The sequence below is a fragment of the Lepidochelys kempii genome, chromosome 17, assembly GCF_965140285.1.
Source record: "Lepidochelys kempii isolate rLepKem1 chromosome 17, rLepKem1.hap1, whole genome shotgun sequence".
Classification (NCBI taxonomy): Eukaryota; Metazoa; Chordata; order Testudines; family Cheloniidae; genus Lepidochelys; species Lepidochelys kempii.
This window is the reverse complement of record NC_136396.1, coordinates 13089490-13103336: the sequence shown is the minus strand read 5'-3', so window position 1 is coordinate 13103336 and position 13847 is coordinate 13089490. Positions and strand designations below refer to the sequence as shown.

Genomic DNA, 13847 nt, shown 5'->3' with positions numbered 1-13847 from the left:
AGACAGGATTTCATCCATTTAAACATTATAGGGAAGTTCTTCAGTTGATGTAAATTGTCACAGCATCACTGACTTCAGTGGACAATTTACTCCAGCAAGTATCTGCCCTTATATTTTTATTGCACATTAAAAATTAAATGCACAACAGTTCAACAACTGAAATGAAAATGAGCTGTAAATCGACAGGTTTGCATGGATCCCTAAAAAACTGATGCAAAATGGGAGTTCAACTGCTCTAAAAATATAAAAGTCGTAATAAGAAAGAGTTGTTCTGCATACTCTGAAACAGCAGCCCTCAAATGTGTGGTCCGGGGAGGAAGCACAGAGACTTTTAGCTGGGATTTTCATTGGGGCCTAGTGGAATTAGGCACCCTAATCCCCTTGAAAGTCAATGTGAATTGGACACTAACTCCTTGAGGCTCCTGAGAAAACGCCATTTGGTGAGAAGTGTAGATACTGACTTAAACTAAGGACTGATGGATTTCTTTTGAAGTTGGCTTTTCTTGCTGATAAAACATGCAAAAACTCTAACTAAAACAAAAAAAAGACTACATTTTTTCCCCTGCACTAAATCAAAGCCCCCTATCTGAAATAGCTCCTGAGTATTTGAACACCATAGGCATCAGGGCTGGGGCAAGGCCAAAACTGAATTCCTTACAGATGGCTTCAGCCTTGCCTTGGATTCATATTGACACTGACCCCTTTTTATCTATATTGACAATACAACTGCCCCATTTCCAGGGAACATCACAGGAAAAGATCATACACCTGGAAGTTGCATAATATGAAGGATAGGAAATGTGTGTGTGTACACATGTGCACATGTATGTGTGTGTTTGACTATATTGCCCTCTATTGGCTGGTTGCATGCTACATGCTACAGCTAGAGGCTAGGCCGGCTAATCATCATTAATCAAAGGTGCATGTCAGAATGTTTGGGTGTGATATTTGGACTGTGGAATCCTTTGGGGGAGAATGTCAGGGATGTGTGGAAGATTCAGGAGTGGAGTCTCCTTGGCAGGATATATGGGGACAGAGATCCCAAAAGCTATGTGTGCAGTCTTTCTCCAGGCCTGTAGCCAGTAGCCAGACACACAGAGTAGACAATTAAAATTAAAATTCCAGGGGTCCCCTCTAACAGTACATTTTGAGATACCAAGTGCAATTTCCTGCATTTTAGAATATTGAATTTAAAAAAAGATGAATGCAATGACAAAGAAAGCCTACCTGGTATTTTTTATTTTGGATCCTCACTAGAATAACTTGCCAGCAGCTCAGCAAAACCACAGAGGTCCAAACATGCTGATATATTTCCCATTGATGCTTACTCACCAACTGCATAAAAAAACATCAAAAAGTCAGTAACCCAAGCAGGTTGCCACCTTTCAGCTGCACAGAAACTCTTGGGCTCCCATACCTAGCTCTATCATTCACAACCAGGTCTCCCAAAACTCCCTCATCCTGCTTTCTCACTAGTAAGCACTGTACCCTTAGCATACTACTGCAAGTAGTTCCTCCAAGGGCAAAGTGTGTAGTACTTAGTCTGGACCTCTGTCATGGCTTTGCCATGAGCCCATCTACAAGGCAGCACGGTGTTGTGCTGCCCCACAATCAGACTGGAGATCCTATTGTGAGGTAGAGTCATATTCGGCCTCACAGCTCCCTCCCTGTGGCAATGGATGGACATACCCTCCATCAGCCCTACACCTGGCATAGTTTACATCTCTCTGTAATGCCAGCATGTTGCAATGGGCAGAGTGGACTGTTGCAGAAGCTGCTCCCCTCCCCCCCCCCAAGTGTGCTTTGCTTGAAGAGGGAATAGTAAAGGGGGTGTTTGTTTTCTTTCCTGTATGGACACACAGGATCGACCACCATCTGGCCTGTAGCTAGACCCACCAAGGGCAGAGGCACCTAACTACCTTTGACAATCTGGCATCTGCAATCACAGTGGAGGTATCTATGTATCCTGTAACCACTTCAGTCATAGGGGCATTATATCATGATATTTCAATGAGCAGTATTATTCCAAAGGCACCTGTCTCCTCTCTGGGATCTCTTATATATAGGAAACTGAGGCACGGAGGAGTTAAGTGACTTGCCTAAGGTCACAGAGGAAGTCCATAGCAGACCAGGGAATTGAACAGAGGTCTCCCTCATCTCAGACTAGTCCCTCAGTCATTAGGCCATCCTTTCTCTCCCAGTGAAAGTGTATTGTTTACGTATGTGAGCACCTACACTCAGAGGTTTGCGTCTACTATTGTACTAGTCCCACTGAGGACAGACCATATTTTCAAAGGTATGTAGACACCTAAAGATGCAGATAGGTGCCTGAAGTGAATGAGAGTTAGGCACCTAGGATTTTTTGAAAAGACCACTAGTTGTCTATCTGCATCTTTAGGCGTCTAAATACCTTAAAAATATGGCCAATGGTGCTTACTCTATGAATAGTTCCACTGAGGATTGGGGTGTGTGTGTTAAAGGATCCTAAGTGAGTTAGGTGCCCACAGCCCATTGACTTTCAATCAGAGTTGGGTTCCTAACTCCCTTAGGCCCCTTTGAAAAGCTAGTCTGTAGAATTTACTATTATGAACACCCCGCTGAGGACATTCAGTCTTCCCAGCTCTCTTGATTTTATTGCAAGTACACAAGTCTCGCAATATTTGTTGTTTTTCTTAAAGCCTCCGCTCCTGAAGTCCTGTGATTACCTGAGAATCTCAACTTTCATCTAAAACAAGCAAGTTTCGAGCCTTCATAGTTACAGATAATATCTTGAAAAAGGGAACCCTAAAGATTCAGAATTCAAGGCAAATAAAAAGAAAAACTCTTAATTTTATTATTTGTGAAATCTCAGGATTTTAAAGCAAATCTCAGTTTTTTGGAGCCTGACTCATGATTTTTGAACATTGGGGATTGGCAATACTGGACATTTGCTTATTACTCTGAGCAGCACATCAAGGGTATAGCAGTAGCAGGGAGAGCAAAGAAGGCTGTTTGAAATATTAATTGAGTTTATCTGTTATTCATTAAGCTAATTTCAATATTAATCCAGTATTTAAAAAAAAACTTGGCTAATTTCTAACTCAGGCAAGCTTGTGATTTTAGTAACTGGGGTATTGCCATTGCTAACTAGTAATATATCCATTAATGACCTAGAGGCATGTTAATTATTTGATTTGCATACAAATAGCTATAACTGTGACCAGCTATTTTGTGCATGTTAATTACGTTATTCATATATTGAGTCGCAATCCTACATGACTAGGCATGGTTGTACAGTAGGGTGACCAGATGTCCCGATTTTGGGGGCTTTTTCGTATATAGGCACCTATTACCCCCCCCCCTCCCCATTTTTCACACTTGCTTTCTGGTCATCCTATTGTACAGTAATAACTTTGTATATATTAATGAGCTCTCGTTGTATATTAATTAAAATATGCGCACGTGATTACGAAGATTTGCATATTAACGGCTTCCAGCGGCCGCGAGCGCCTCTGCAGGGGGCGGGCACTGGGAACGAACGACAAGCGAGCTGCCCAATGGTCCTGCAGCCGGCTCGGCCTGGCCAATGGGAGGCGGGCGGGGCTGGCGCCGGCGGAGTGTTCTAGAAGGGCGGGGCGGCGGCGGCGGCTGTGGTAGCTGGAGCCTTCTCGTTCCCCGGCCTTGCTGCAGACATGTCGGCGGTGAAGGCGCTCAACCCTAAGGCCGAGGTGGCCCGGGCCCAGGCGGCGCTGGCCGTCAACATCAGCGCGGCCCGGGGACTGCAGGACGTGCTGCGGACCAATCTGGGCCCCAAGGGCACCATGAAGATGTGAGACCCGCGGGGGCCGGGCTGAGGCGAGGCGAGGCGGGGGGCCCGGGAGAGGCCGCGTGGCCGAGGCGGGTGTAGCGGTGGGGCCCGCTGGGGAGCCGGGCCGGCCGCTCTCGGGAGCCGCTGTCCGCCGTGGCTGGCGGGCTCTCCGCCGGCCCCGCGCGGAGCGGGAGGCGCCGGGCAGCCTCGGGCTCCCGCAGGCCGAGGGGCGCAGAGCGCTGGAGACAAAGCAGCGGGCGGGAGGCTGGCGCTAGCCGCGGCCCCCTGGCCGGGCTGCGCCGCGCCGCGCCGGTGGCCCGTGGCCGTGCAGGCGCCTGGGAAGCCACGCGCTGGGGTTAAGCCACGCGCTGGGGTTGGGCCACGCGCAGGCCGCTGGGGTGCGGGGCAGGGCGGAGGCTGCGCAGCCGCTGACTGTTCTGCATTGTGACCCTCGCAGGCTGGTGTCCGGGGCTGGAGAGATCAAGCTTACCAAGGATGGCAACGTGCTGCTTCACGAGATGGTGAGTGCGCCCCTTTCCCCCGACCCCCTGGGGCGAACAGAGCGGCTGGAGCTCTGTGCGGTAACGATGATGAACGGGGCTTCTCATACAGTGGCTGAAGGCAGCGGTAGTTTGGGCAGATGTTCGCTAAATCTCATGGGTTGGCAACCATAAAGGAAAGTTGTTAATTCCCTAGTTAAAATATATCCGTTGCCTCATTGGTTTGTTGTTTACCGATTTCAGACTTCAGAAAGGGATAGATCTTTCATTCAGTATCCTGCCTGTTACTCTTAAATATGCTCTTGTTTACCCAACATTTCTTTTGGTTCACATAACACTGGTATGTCTCTAAAGTCCTAGTCTTGCATCTGATCAGGGAGAGGCCTGCATTTCTGTTGCAAACAGTAGGGCTCTGGGCAGATGTACATGCAGAACTGAGGCCAAAGGTAGTAAGGTACAGATGTGTGAAGTTAAAAAAGAAAAAGAAAAATGTACTGGGCTGCATGGTGGGTGTGGTCCACGTGTGAGTTTCTGCTACACACAGATCCATTACTACACTGTAGTTTCCCTGCCACATGCTAGCTAAATGAAATATTACAGCAATCTTTCATTGTACTGTACTTTACATCACACTTTTAAATGCCGTCTACTCTGTGCTTGTATGTTCTGTCTACTCCATTAAGGTTAACTTTTCTGTGCTGCTTCTTAAAATAACATCCTTTTTCTCCTTTCCCGGGTCACTGTCAGGCATGTATACATGGTCCTTTTAGAATAACTCGGCTGATAAGGACTTCTTAATGTTTGAAGAAACCAGTGCTGTGCTTTGGTTCTTTATTTTCATTGCTTTTTGGTCAAAACAAGAGTTATGCAAAGTCTATGACCACTATAGCTGGTTCTTTAAATATGACTCTTTAATTAGATGGTGTCACTTTAAAGTAATAAAAACAAAATCATTCAGATGCACTAGTGGTTGTGAAAAGTAAGCACTGGCCAGGTTAAATTGGTTTCAGATAGTTACTCCCATAACAATTCAAGATTTATTGTTCAGTGTCTTGTTTTTGTTTAGCAAATACAACACCCAACAGCCTCCTTGATAGCAAAAGTAGCAACAGCACAGGATGACATCACTGGAGATGGTACCACTTCAAATGTTCTGATCATTGGAGAGCTGCTGAAGCAGGCGGATCTCTATATTTCCGAGGTACGTATGAATTTTTCACTCTCATAAGAAAATGAGTGAACATTTTCCTTTGAGGCTGTTCAGCATCATTGCAGTTAATGTTTCATGTTCATAAAAAAAGGCTTCCGGTGTTACAGCTCTTCCAGAATTATTTTATTTTGAGACACTTTTTATTGTGTAAATACATTGGGTAAAAACTAAAACAGATGATCAGCTAGCCAGGGTTACGTTGTTACAGGTTGAAACCACCTATGATAGATGCAGGATGTACCTTGTATCTACCAATTTGTTTTTGACTTATTTCTATTTGAATTTAAAGCTCTTGTTTTCTAATTGTATGACAATAAGAGGCACCTTCCTAGAGTAAGGAATCGCTGCTGGCAGTGTGTGCCAGGAAACTTAGGCTGATACCTTATTAATTCATGTTGCACAGTGAACACCCAAGTGTGCTTTGTAGTTCCCTTGGCTATAACTCTGTGCTAAAATAATCTGTACTTTTCCTCTGCATTAGAAGGAGTGCCATTCCTTTTACATGTATTCAGAAGGACAGTACAATTTTTATTTTATTTATTTTTTTCCCTTCTCTGTAGCATGCAAATTCTAACTTCAGTCTTACAGCACCAAAGTCATGGGTGTTTGTGGTATCCGAAGTTTGGAGATAACACTTCAAATCTTAACTTTTCAAGTAAAACTAGTAAATAGGAGTTTTCAGTCCACTCATTCTGTTACTTAACTCTTTTTAAAAAATTAGGGCTTGCACCCTAGAATAGTCACCGAAGGATTTGAAGCTGCAAAGGAAAAAGCACTTGAAGTTTTGGAGAAAGTCAAAGTAACCAAGGAGATGGACAGGGAGACACTTGTGGATGTTGCCAGAACGTCCCTGCGTACTAAAGTTCATGCAGAACTTGCTGATATCTTAACAGAGGCAAGTGTGCATGTGTTGTCTGTCATCTACCTTACTGTCCTTTTGTGTAAGGAACTCCAGGTGTTCAGCTTGTTCTGTAACTATTTGGGGAAGGGGTGAGAATGTATGCACGTTGAGGAAATACTGGCTGGGTTGCTTTTTTGATGAATGCATTGTTTTTTATGGAGGCATTCTCTCCTATTTCAGGCTGTAGTAGATGCTGTTTTGGCAATCAGAAAACCAGATGAGCCTATTGACCTCTACATGGTTGAGATTATGGAGATGAAGCACAAATCGGAAACTGAAACAGCGTAGGTAGCTATAAAATGTTGGTAATGCATTCTGTACTTAAAGGTTAATCATAGCTTGAAACTTAATTGCTTTAAAACAGTTGAAGGTAGCTTTAGGGGTAGTATACCACCTCTGAGTCCCTCTGCCAATTTTATGTCAATTTACAATTGCGTTTTCCCGTTTTTCTTACCCCTCTTTTCTTTGAAAAGAGGAAACTGACTACGCAGGGAAAACTACAGAACTGACGAATAGCTAGGTATTGTCAGAATTACAAAATAAATAACCTGAAAAATAGCCTTTTTCCTGTAATCTCTGTTTTGCTAATCTTCTAACAGGCCTGGAGGGACTGGACACAAGTGAGACTAAATCATGTCCCTTTATGCTGGAGGATCTGACTGTATTCTTCTGATACACTTTTCTGAACATCATTATCACTACACATTCATTTCAAGTATAAAATGTACATTAGGTACATGTATACAACTGTTCACTTTCAAAGATTGTTTTAAAACAGTTGTCAGCGTCAAAAACATGAAGTGTCTTATTCCTTTTTAACTATTCCATCTTTTTTGGAATGCAAGTCCACTTCCAGTATAGATGAAGTGTAAGTTTTAGGTGACTAATCAAAAATGGAAGGTGAACAGGAATCCAACTCTCCACCTTTTGTAACTCTAAAATATTGGCAGCACGGGGTGGCTCCTAATGTGTCTTAAGTGTCCTCTTAAGTGAAGATGTATAAAATCTTATCAGAATTACATGTTACGAGAACCATAATGCTTCAAAATTCTTTGAAAATACAAAGAAGTGTAGATATATTTAACTTGAGTGGCATGGACGAATTCTGCATTGGCTTCTTCAGTAGCTAATGCAGTCAGACACTATGCTAGAGTATATTTCCTTTTCACTTGTTCCTAATGGTATGCTTTGTGTAAAGTTAGCATGTCCATACAAGTAGGATACATGATCCAAGGAATTCTTAATGTGACAGTATGGTAGTTAATCTGTTTGCTCAACTATAGTATGAGTTTTATGACTACATTTCAGGAAAACAGAAGTTTCCTACCCTGTGTATAAAGGATTTCTTACAGGTCATCTTACTGACTTTTTACAGGCTGATTAGAGGACTTGTTTTGGACCATGGTGCTCGTCATCCGGACATGAAGAAAAGAGTGGAAGATGCTTACATCCTTACTTGCAATGTATCACTAGAATACGAAAAAACGTAAGTAGTCGCCAGTGAGACAAGGGAAGAAATATACCTGACTCTGGTAGTGTGAATTCATATTTGCATATGTATCTTAAACCTTTTAAGAGTAATAAATACTTTAGAATATCCTTTTATTAAAAAAAAGAGAGAGAGAAAGAACTAGCCTGGTTTTGTGTAAAAGGAGGAAATGAAGTCAAATGTTTAACTCCAAACTAGTGGAGTGATGAATTGGCTTTTGAGGTGGGCTGGATTGTGGACACATTAGCATAATCGTCCCTTCTGTTGGCTTACTGAATGACAAAGTCTCCCTTATGCCTCCAACAAGTCTTACATTGCACAGTGAACACCCAAGTATACTTCATAGTTACCTTGGTATAACTCTGTGCTAGAATAATTCTGTACTGTGCCTCTGCATTGGAAGGAATCCTTTTCCTTTTTACATGTATTCAAAAGGACTGTACACTTCATAGTGCTGTACTGTAATTTTAGCTAATTGATGTCTTAACTGAAACATGTAAGTTAAGTCCCCTTCTGATTTTAAGATTCTGCTATTTTAACACTCTAGAGCACTAGTAGTAATGTTGAACAATTTCTTTTTTTTTTTCTTTTCAGAGAGGTGAGCTCGGGATTCTTCTATAAGAGTGCAGAAGAAAGAGAGAAGTTAGTAAAAGCTGAGAGAAAATTCATTGAAGACAGAGTGAACAAAATCATAGATTTGAAAAAGAGAGTCTGTGGTGATTCAAATAAAGGATTTATTGTGATCAATCAAAAGGTGAGATAAATGAGAATACGAAGTAACTGGAAAAATTACTTTAAAATGTTGGCATTCTTGGCAGGCCTGATGCTTTGTTTTCAGTTAAGTGTATAGGCTTCTTCAGACAAACCCTAGTCAGGCTTGGTCAGCAGTGTATTTTTCAGATAAGTGTGCATACCTCCCACTTAACTTTTGTATGAACTGAATGTACAATTTGGTCTTTAGTGCTGGACTGAATCTCTATTTTTAGTTTTCTTAATGTGTACTTCTCCCTTTGATTATAGGGAATTGACCCATTTTCCTTGGATGCACTTGCAAAAGAAGGAATAGTAGCTTTGCGCAGAGCAAAAAGGAGGAACATGGAGAGGTCAGTTCTTGGGGAAGGAATTTTGTGTTAGACTTTCACTCTTTCCATTTTTACTTTATTGTATATTTTCTTTCAAAACTGAAATAAAATATCCCTTTAGCTCAAGCACATACACCTCTTACAGGAGTAAAAACTGTCGGTCCAGTATAAACCATGTTTACAGTAAGCTTTCAACTCCGAGTAGAATAGAAGAGGCTTGAATTGTTTTAAACTTGAACACTAGGAAATAAATCCCCTGAATAAACAAACCTTAATATCTTGAAATAAATTCACAAATAAGGAGACCAGCCTATATGTTATAACAATATATGGCATGGTGTGAAAAGCATCTTCACTCAGGACTATTCACACAACTAAGATTCTCTAGCTTCTTTTCACTTTTTTTTAATGTAACATGCTTTAGGTGTTTTTATGTACATCCTTTTTCAGATTGACACTTGCTTGTGGTGGTATGGCTATGAATTCTGTGGATGACCTCACTGCTGACTGTTTGGGGCATGCTGGTCTTGTCTACGAGTATACACTGGTGCGTAAGACCTTCATCTTCTAACCAAGGCTAAACTAGATATTCCTCTGGCTCCTATCTGGTGTCTGCAGCAGTCTTTTTCAGTTCAGGCTTTATTGTTAATTCTGCTACTTCTAAACATATGGAGGTCTTTGCCTGCATTTAGGTGCCCATGAGAATTCATTTAAAAGTTTGAGAGCAGTAATGGAAGTCTCATAAAAAGTCACTGGGACTTCTTGTCCTTGTTGCTCCTTGTCATGTGTAGAATGTGTTTGGGGTTAAAGAATAAAATTGAACCAAAGGAAAAAACAAAATAAACTTGTTCTCTATTTAAGGATAAAATATCATTGAGAAGGTATCTGAACAGCTTCTGAGGGTGAGGAGACAAACTTCTCCCCTTCTCTCTCTCTCTTCCCCTCCTGAAAGGTTCAGTATAAAATTAATTTATCTGAATAACTCTCTTGTTGACATCGGTCTTAAAATACTCAGATGCACCATAGTTAAATATTTTTCATTTAGTGATTTACATGGATGTACTGTGGGGTTTTTTGTTAAGCAAAAATGTGATATTAGAAACTTGCTATTGGCATATAGGGTGAAGAGAAGTTTACCTTCATTGAGAAGTGTGACAACCCTCGCTCTGTTACCCTATTGATCAGGGGGCCAAATAAACATACGCTCATACAAATCAAGGATGCAGTAAGAGATGGGCTACGTGCTGTCAAAAATGCTATTGAGGATGGTAAGTCTCGTGGTGGTGGTTCATTTAGCAAGGTCTTATGAGGCACATCTTGAAATGTGCAAAACAGCTGCCAATGCACATCTATGTGCCTGTACTTTTCTGTCAGGTGATACGGATAAATTGTTCGCTTTTGTTAATAGTTTATCCAGACTCTGTGCTAAAGCACACTTCTACTTGAAGTGTTCCCAGTGCCTTGCTGTTTTTAAAGTGAGTATTTAGGAAAGATGGGCACACATTTGGTCAGTTATTGTAACTGAAGTTACATGTTAGGTGACACAATTAATAGCTGCATGTTGCCTTTCTCCAAGAAAGGGAATAAGTTAAGTACTGCAGTTAAAAGTTGCTGGAATACTCTGTTAGTACAAGATGCTCTAATCACTACAGGGAAAATTATTAAAACTTTAGATCTAATTAAATTCAGTGCTTTTGGAAGTGGGAAGAATAAAAAATACATACCTTTAGCTGCAAGGTGTATGTCTACATGTGTGGCAGCATATAGAGTACAGACACCACACACCTCACTAGCACAAATATAAAGAGCAGTGTAGACCGTGAAGCACTGCTTGGCTGAATAGACATGCCAGAACCCTAGGTAATCTACTCTACATAAATCTCTACACACCAAAGCAGTGCCTCCCATGCTACACTGCCACATGTAGCTACATACTGCAGTGTGGACACGGACTATTTTTCACTGCTGTGTGTAGCTATATGTAATATACCCTCTATGCCTCTGGAAGCATAGACGAGGGCTAGGAAAGGCTTGCTTTCCAGTCATCTAAAAGTTTATTACTCTGCATTATCAGTCTAGAGTTCATGCTGGGAAGTATCATTAGAACAGCATTTCTTATCAGTGGAAATAATGAACCGGTAACACATTTTTCAAAAATCTGTTTAAAGTATCTTGAATTAGTATATATGTATGGTGTTACCAAAACCTGAGTTTTATTCCAAGAAAACGGTAGAATTGCTGCTTCTCTTCTATTCCAATCTCCATTTCAAAGGGAAGGAGAAAACAAAAACAAAGCAGCTCTTCTAGATGTTTTTTAACTAAAAATGACACATGAGAACTGCAAACTGTTGATGTGAAAACCTTTTAATATGTGTAGACTTGGTGCTTTATTTAAATTACTTCATGTAATACTAATAATCTTGACTTGACTTTCTGCTGTCTTGCTGAAATGTCTACAGTGGGCCTAAAATATAACTGCTGGCCAATTAGTAAGATTTTTACTAAAAATCACCACCGTCTTGGCATGTTTTTAGTGAATATGATAGAAACATACACGCTTTTGTTTCAACTTCCTAGCTTTCTCTCTGCCCCGTAAAAGCTTGGAGCTCTTCACTACAGTCAGCAAATCTTAAACGGACCTCTTTTTGTCTCTGTGGGAGCTTCATGACCACTAACTTAAATTAGTGTACAGCCTATCAAACAATTGGACTACATAGTGTGTTTTATCTCTTACAGGATGTGTAGTTGCAGGAGCTGGTGCATTAGAAGTGGCAATAGCTGATGCTCTTGTGAAACATAAGCCCAATGTAAAAGGAAGAGCCCAGTTTGGAGTTCAAGCCTTTGCTGATGCTCTGCTCATAATTCCTAAGGTATAAAAGTACTCTTGGTTAAAGTAATAGTTTCAGAGCAGTTATAAAGTGTAGAAAATTGTACCTGTTTTAGCAGTAGTCCACTTCACTGAAGAGTCTTTTGCCAGAGGACAGACATGAGTAATGTTTTGAACTGAAGGCAAGGATGTATACCCTTCCTAATTTTTGTCTGAGTTATACCAGCAGGGGGATATGTTGGGAGCTGCGGTAGAGATTAACAGTTAATGATGCACCTTCTGAAACAACATACAGGGCTTTAAGTTTAATACATACAATGTGCTTTTTTTTTCCCCTTCCTTCCCCCTCCAAGGTTCTTGCGCAGAACTCTGGCTATGACCCCCAGGAAACACTAGTGAAAGTTCTGGCCGAATATGCAGGATCAGGACAACTTATTGGAGTTGATCTGAACACTGGTAAGAAACTTTAAAATATGTTCAGACAATTAGGATTAATTTTTGCTTTGAGCCCTCAAAATGGTGCTGTTTCTGCTGAGGAGGAAATGGAGCTTTTATTTAATGTACAGCAAGTCCATCATGCTTTAGCTTCTAAAGATGTTTCAAGACTGGCGGAATTTTTGTAAGATCTTCTGGCAGATTTTCAATCAGCAGCTTCTTTAGTTGTTTAGATTTACAAGAAGAATATTTCCTAGAAGAATACTTCACTCGTGATGAATAATGTTAATTTCAATATAGCTTTATGCAAGAGAATTAACTGATTTGGTGAGCCACTGCTCCACATTTGGAGGCTCAGACACTCCATTTACAAAGTGTATTTTTCATTGTAACATATGGGCACACAAAGATGAAGGCCAGTGTTTAGTATGAAGTAGGAGATGCTTTGGTTTGCCTCTTGGTGGCAGCAGCAAGTGTTTTGCTAGAAGGTGGGAATGGGTGAAGGGATGGATCACTTGATTACCTGTTCTGTTCATTCCCTCTGGGACATTTGGTATTGGCTACTGTCAGAAGACAGGAGATTGGGCTAGATGGACCTTTGGTCTGACCCAATATGGCCATTCCTATGGTGGGGGTGGGGGGAGAACATGTTAATGTCTTGTGATTTCCTATTGTCTGTAACAAGATTTTTGAACTACATTAATAAAACGCATCAATTGCTTAAAAGGGGATTTATTTTGCATTCCCAGGTGAACCAATGGTGGCGGCGACAGCTGGAATTTGGGATAATTATAATGTCAAAAAACAACTACTTCATTCATGGTAAATTCTTTGTAATTTTTTTTTTAATTTTAAATTAAAATAGGCTTCCATTGCTACTAGTCAAATTTGATGGATTGATATGGGATGGGTTAATCTTTACAGAAATATTTTATCTAAATGTACAGTGTAGAAATATAACTATATTGTACTCACATGTTTTTATAAAAATGACTAGTCTTGATATCTGTTTCACCTCTGTCTGCCATAGAGAAATCAAACTTCTTAAATAAGCCAAGATTGGTTTATAATAACTTACAGAATGACACTTCAACAGCCGGTACAAGTTTTTTAACAAGTTAGTGAATGTAGAACATAATCTACAGAGTGGGTGTGTGAAGTGGGGACTGAAGGGGGGGAGATGCATGCAGTTGGTACTCTTGTTTGGATGAACTGTAGAATAATGCAGAAGTTTTGACCATCAATGTTTTGATCTTTTTAGCACGGTGATCGCTAGCAACATTCTTTTGGTTGATGAAATTATGCGAGCTGGAATGTCGTCTCTCAAAGGTTGAACTGAATCTGCCCTCTGCTGTGATGGTTGCCTTGAGTAGGGAGATGCCCTTAAGTAACTTCAAAAAAAAAAAAAATCCAGCTACAGGCATTATTTTCTCCAGCCTCCAGTGGATCTTCACAGTAACAGAAGTAGCCCTCTCTTTGGAGTATACATAGCCACTCTCAAACATTCGCTCCTATTCAAATATTAGGTTCTAAAATCAGTTATTTATTTTTTTTCTTAATTGCACTGAAATGTACAACAGTCTTTTTACCCAATAAACAATTCTGCTCTGTGCTTA

At 41.0% G+C, this 13847-nt stretch overlaps 2 protein-coding genes and 3 non-coding genes across 5 annotated transcripts in view; 4 read left to right on the top strand and 1 right to left on the bottom strand.

Annotated features, from left to right (window-relative positions):
* Window positions 1-3796, bottom strand: part of PSPH (phosphoserine phosphatase) — a 23932-nt gene extending 20136 nt beyond the window's left edge. The window contains exons 1-2 of the mRNA XM_073315786.2: window positions 3442-3796; window positions 1228-1335 (exon numbers count right to left, since the gene is read on the bottom strand). The gene's annotated coding sequence lies outside the window, so the exon portion shown is untranslated. The remainder of the gene's footprint in view (window positions 1-1227; window positions 1336-3441) is intronic.
* CCT6A (chaperonin containing TCP1 subunit 6A) lies at window positions 3607-13847 on the top strand. The gene is made up of 14 exons (XM_073315779.2): window positions 3607-3808; window positions 4245-4308; window positions 5354-5488; window positions 6219-6392; window positions 6579-6682; window positions 7774-7884; window positions 8482-8641; window positions 8908-8990; window positions 9420-9516; window positions 10090-10237; window positions 11706-11839; window positions 12150-12252; window positions 12981-13053; window positions 13493-13847. Exons 1-14 carry the CDS (start codon window positions 3672-3674, stop codon window positions 13563-13565), a joined length of 1596 nt encoding a protein of 531 aa, XP_073171880.1. The 5' UTR covers window positions 3607-3671; the 3' UTR covers window positions 13566-13847.
* LOC140899916 (small nucleolar RNA SNORA22) lies at window positions 5893-6024 on the top strand. Its single transcript, XR_012155503.1, has one exon. It is a non-coding gene; the product is annotated as a small nucleolar RNA SNORA22 (small nucleolar RNA).
* LOC140899915 (small nucleolar RNA SNORA15) lies at window positions 7491-7626 on the top strand. The gene has a single exon (XR_012155502.1). It is a non-coding gene; the product is annotated as a small nucleolar RNA SNORA15 (small nucleolar RNA).
* Window positions 8202-8334, top strand: LOC140899917 (small nucleolar RNA SNORA22). The gene has a single exon (XR_012155504.1). It is a non-coding gene; the product is annotated as a small nucleolar RNA SNORA22 (small nucleolar RNA).

Excerpts from the sequence above, each read along its gene's own strand:
- CCT6A (XM_073315779.2), top strand. The coding sequence starts at position 3,672 with ATGTCGGCGGTGAAGGCGCTCAACCCTAAGGCCGAGGTGGCCCGGGCC. Across the intron at positions 4,309-5,353 it reads ACGTGCTGCTTCACGAGATG|CAAATACAACACCCAACAGC; the intron begins GTGAGTGCGCCC and ends GTTTTTGTTTAG. Across the intron at positions 7,885-8,481 it reads TCACTAGAATACGAAAAAAC|AGAGGTGAGCTCGGGATTCT; the intron begins GTAAGTAGTCGC and ends TTTTCTTTTCAG.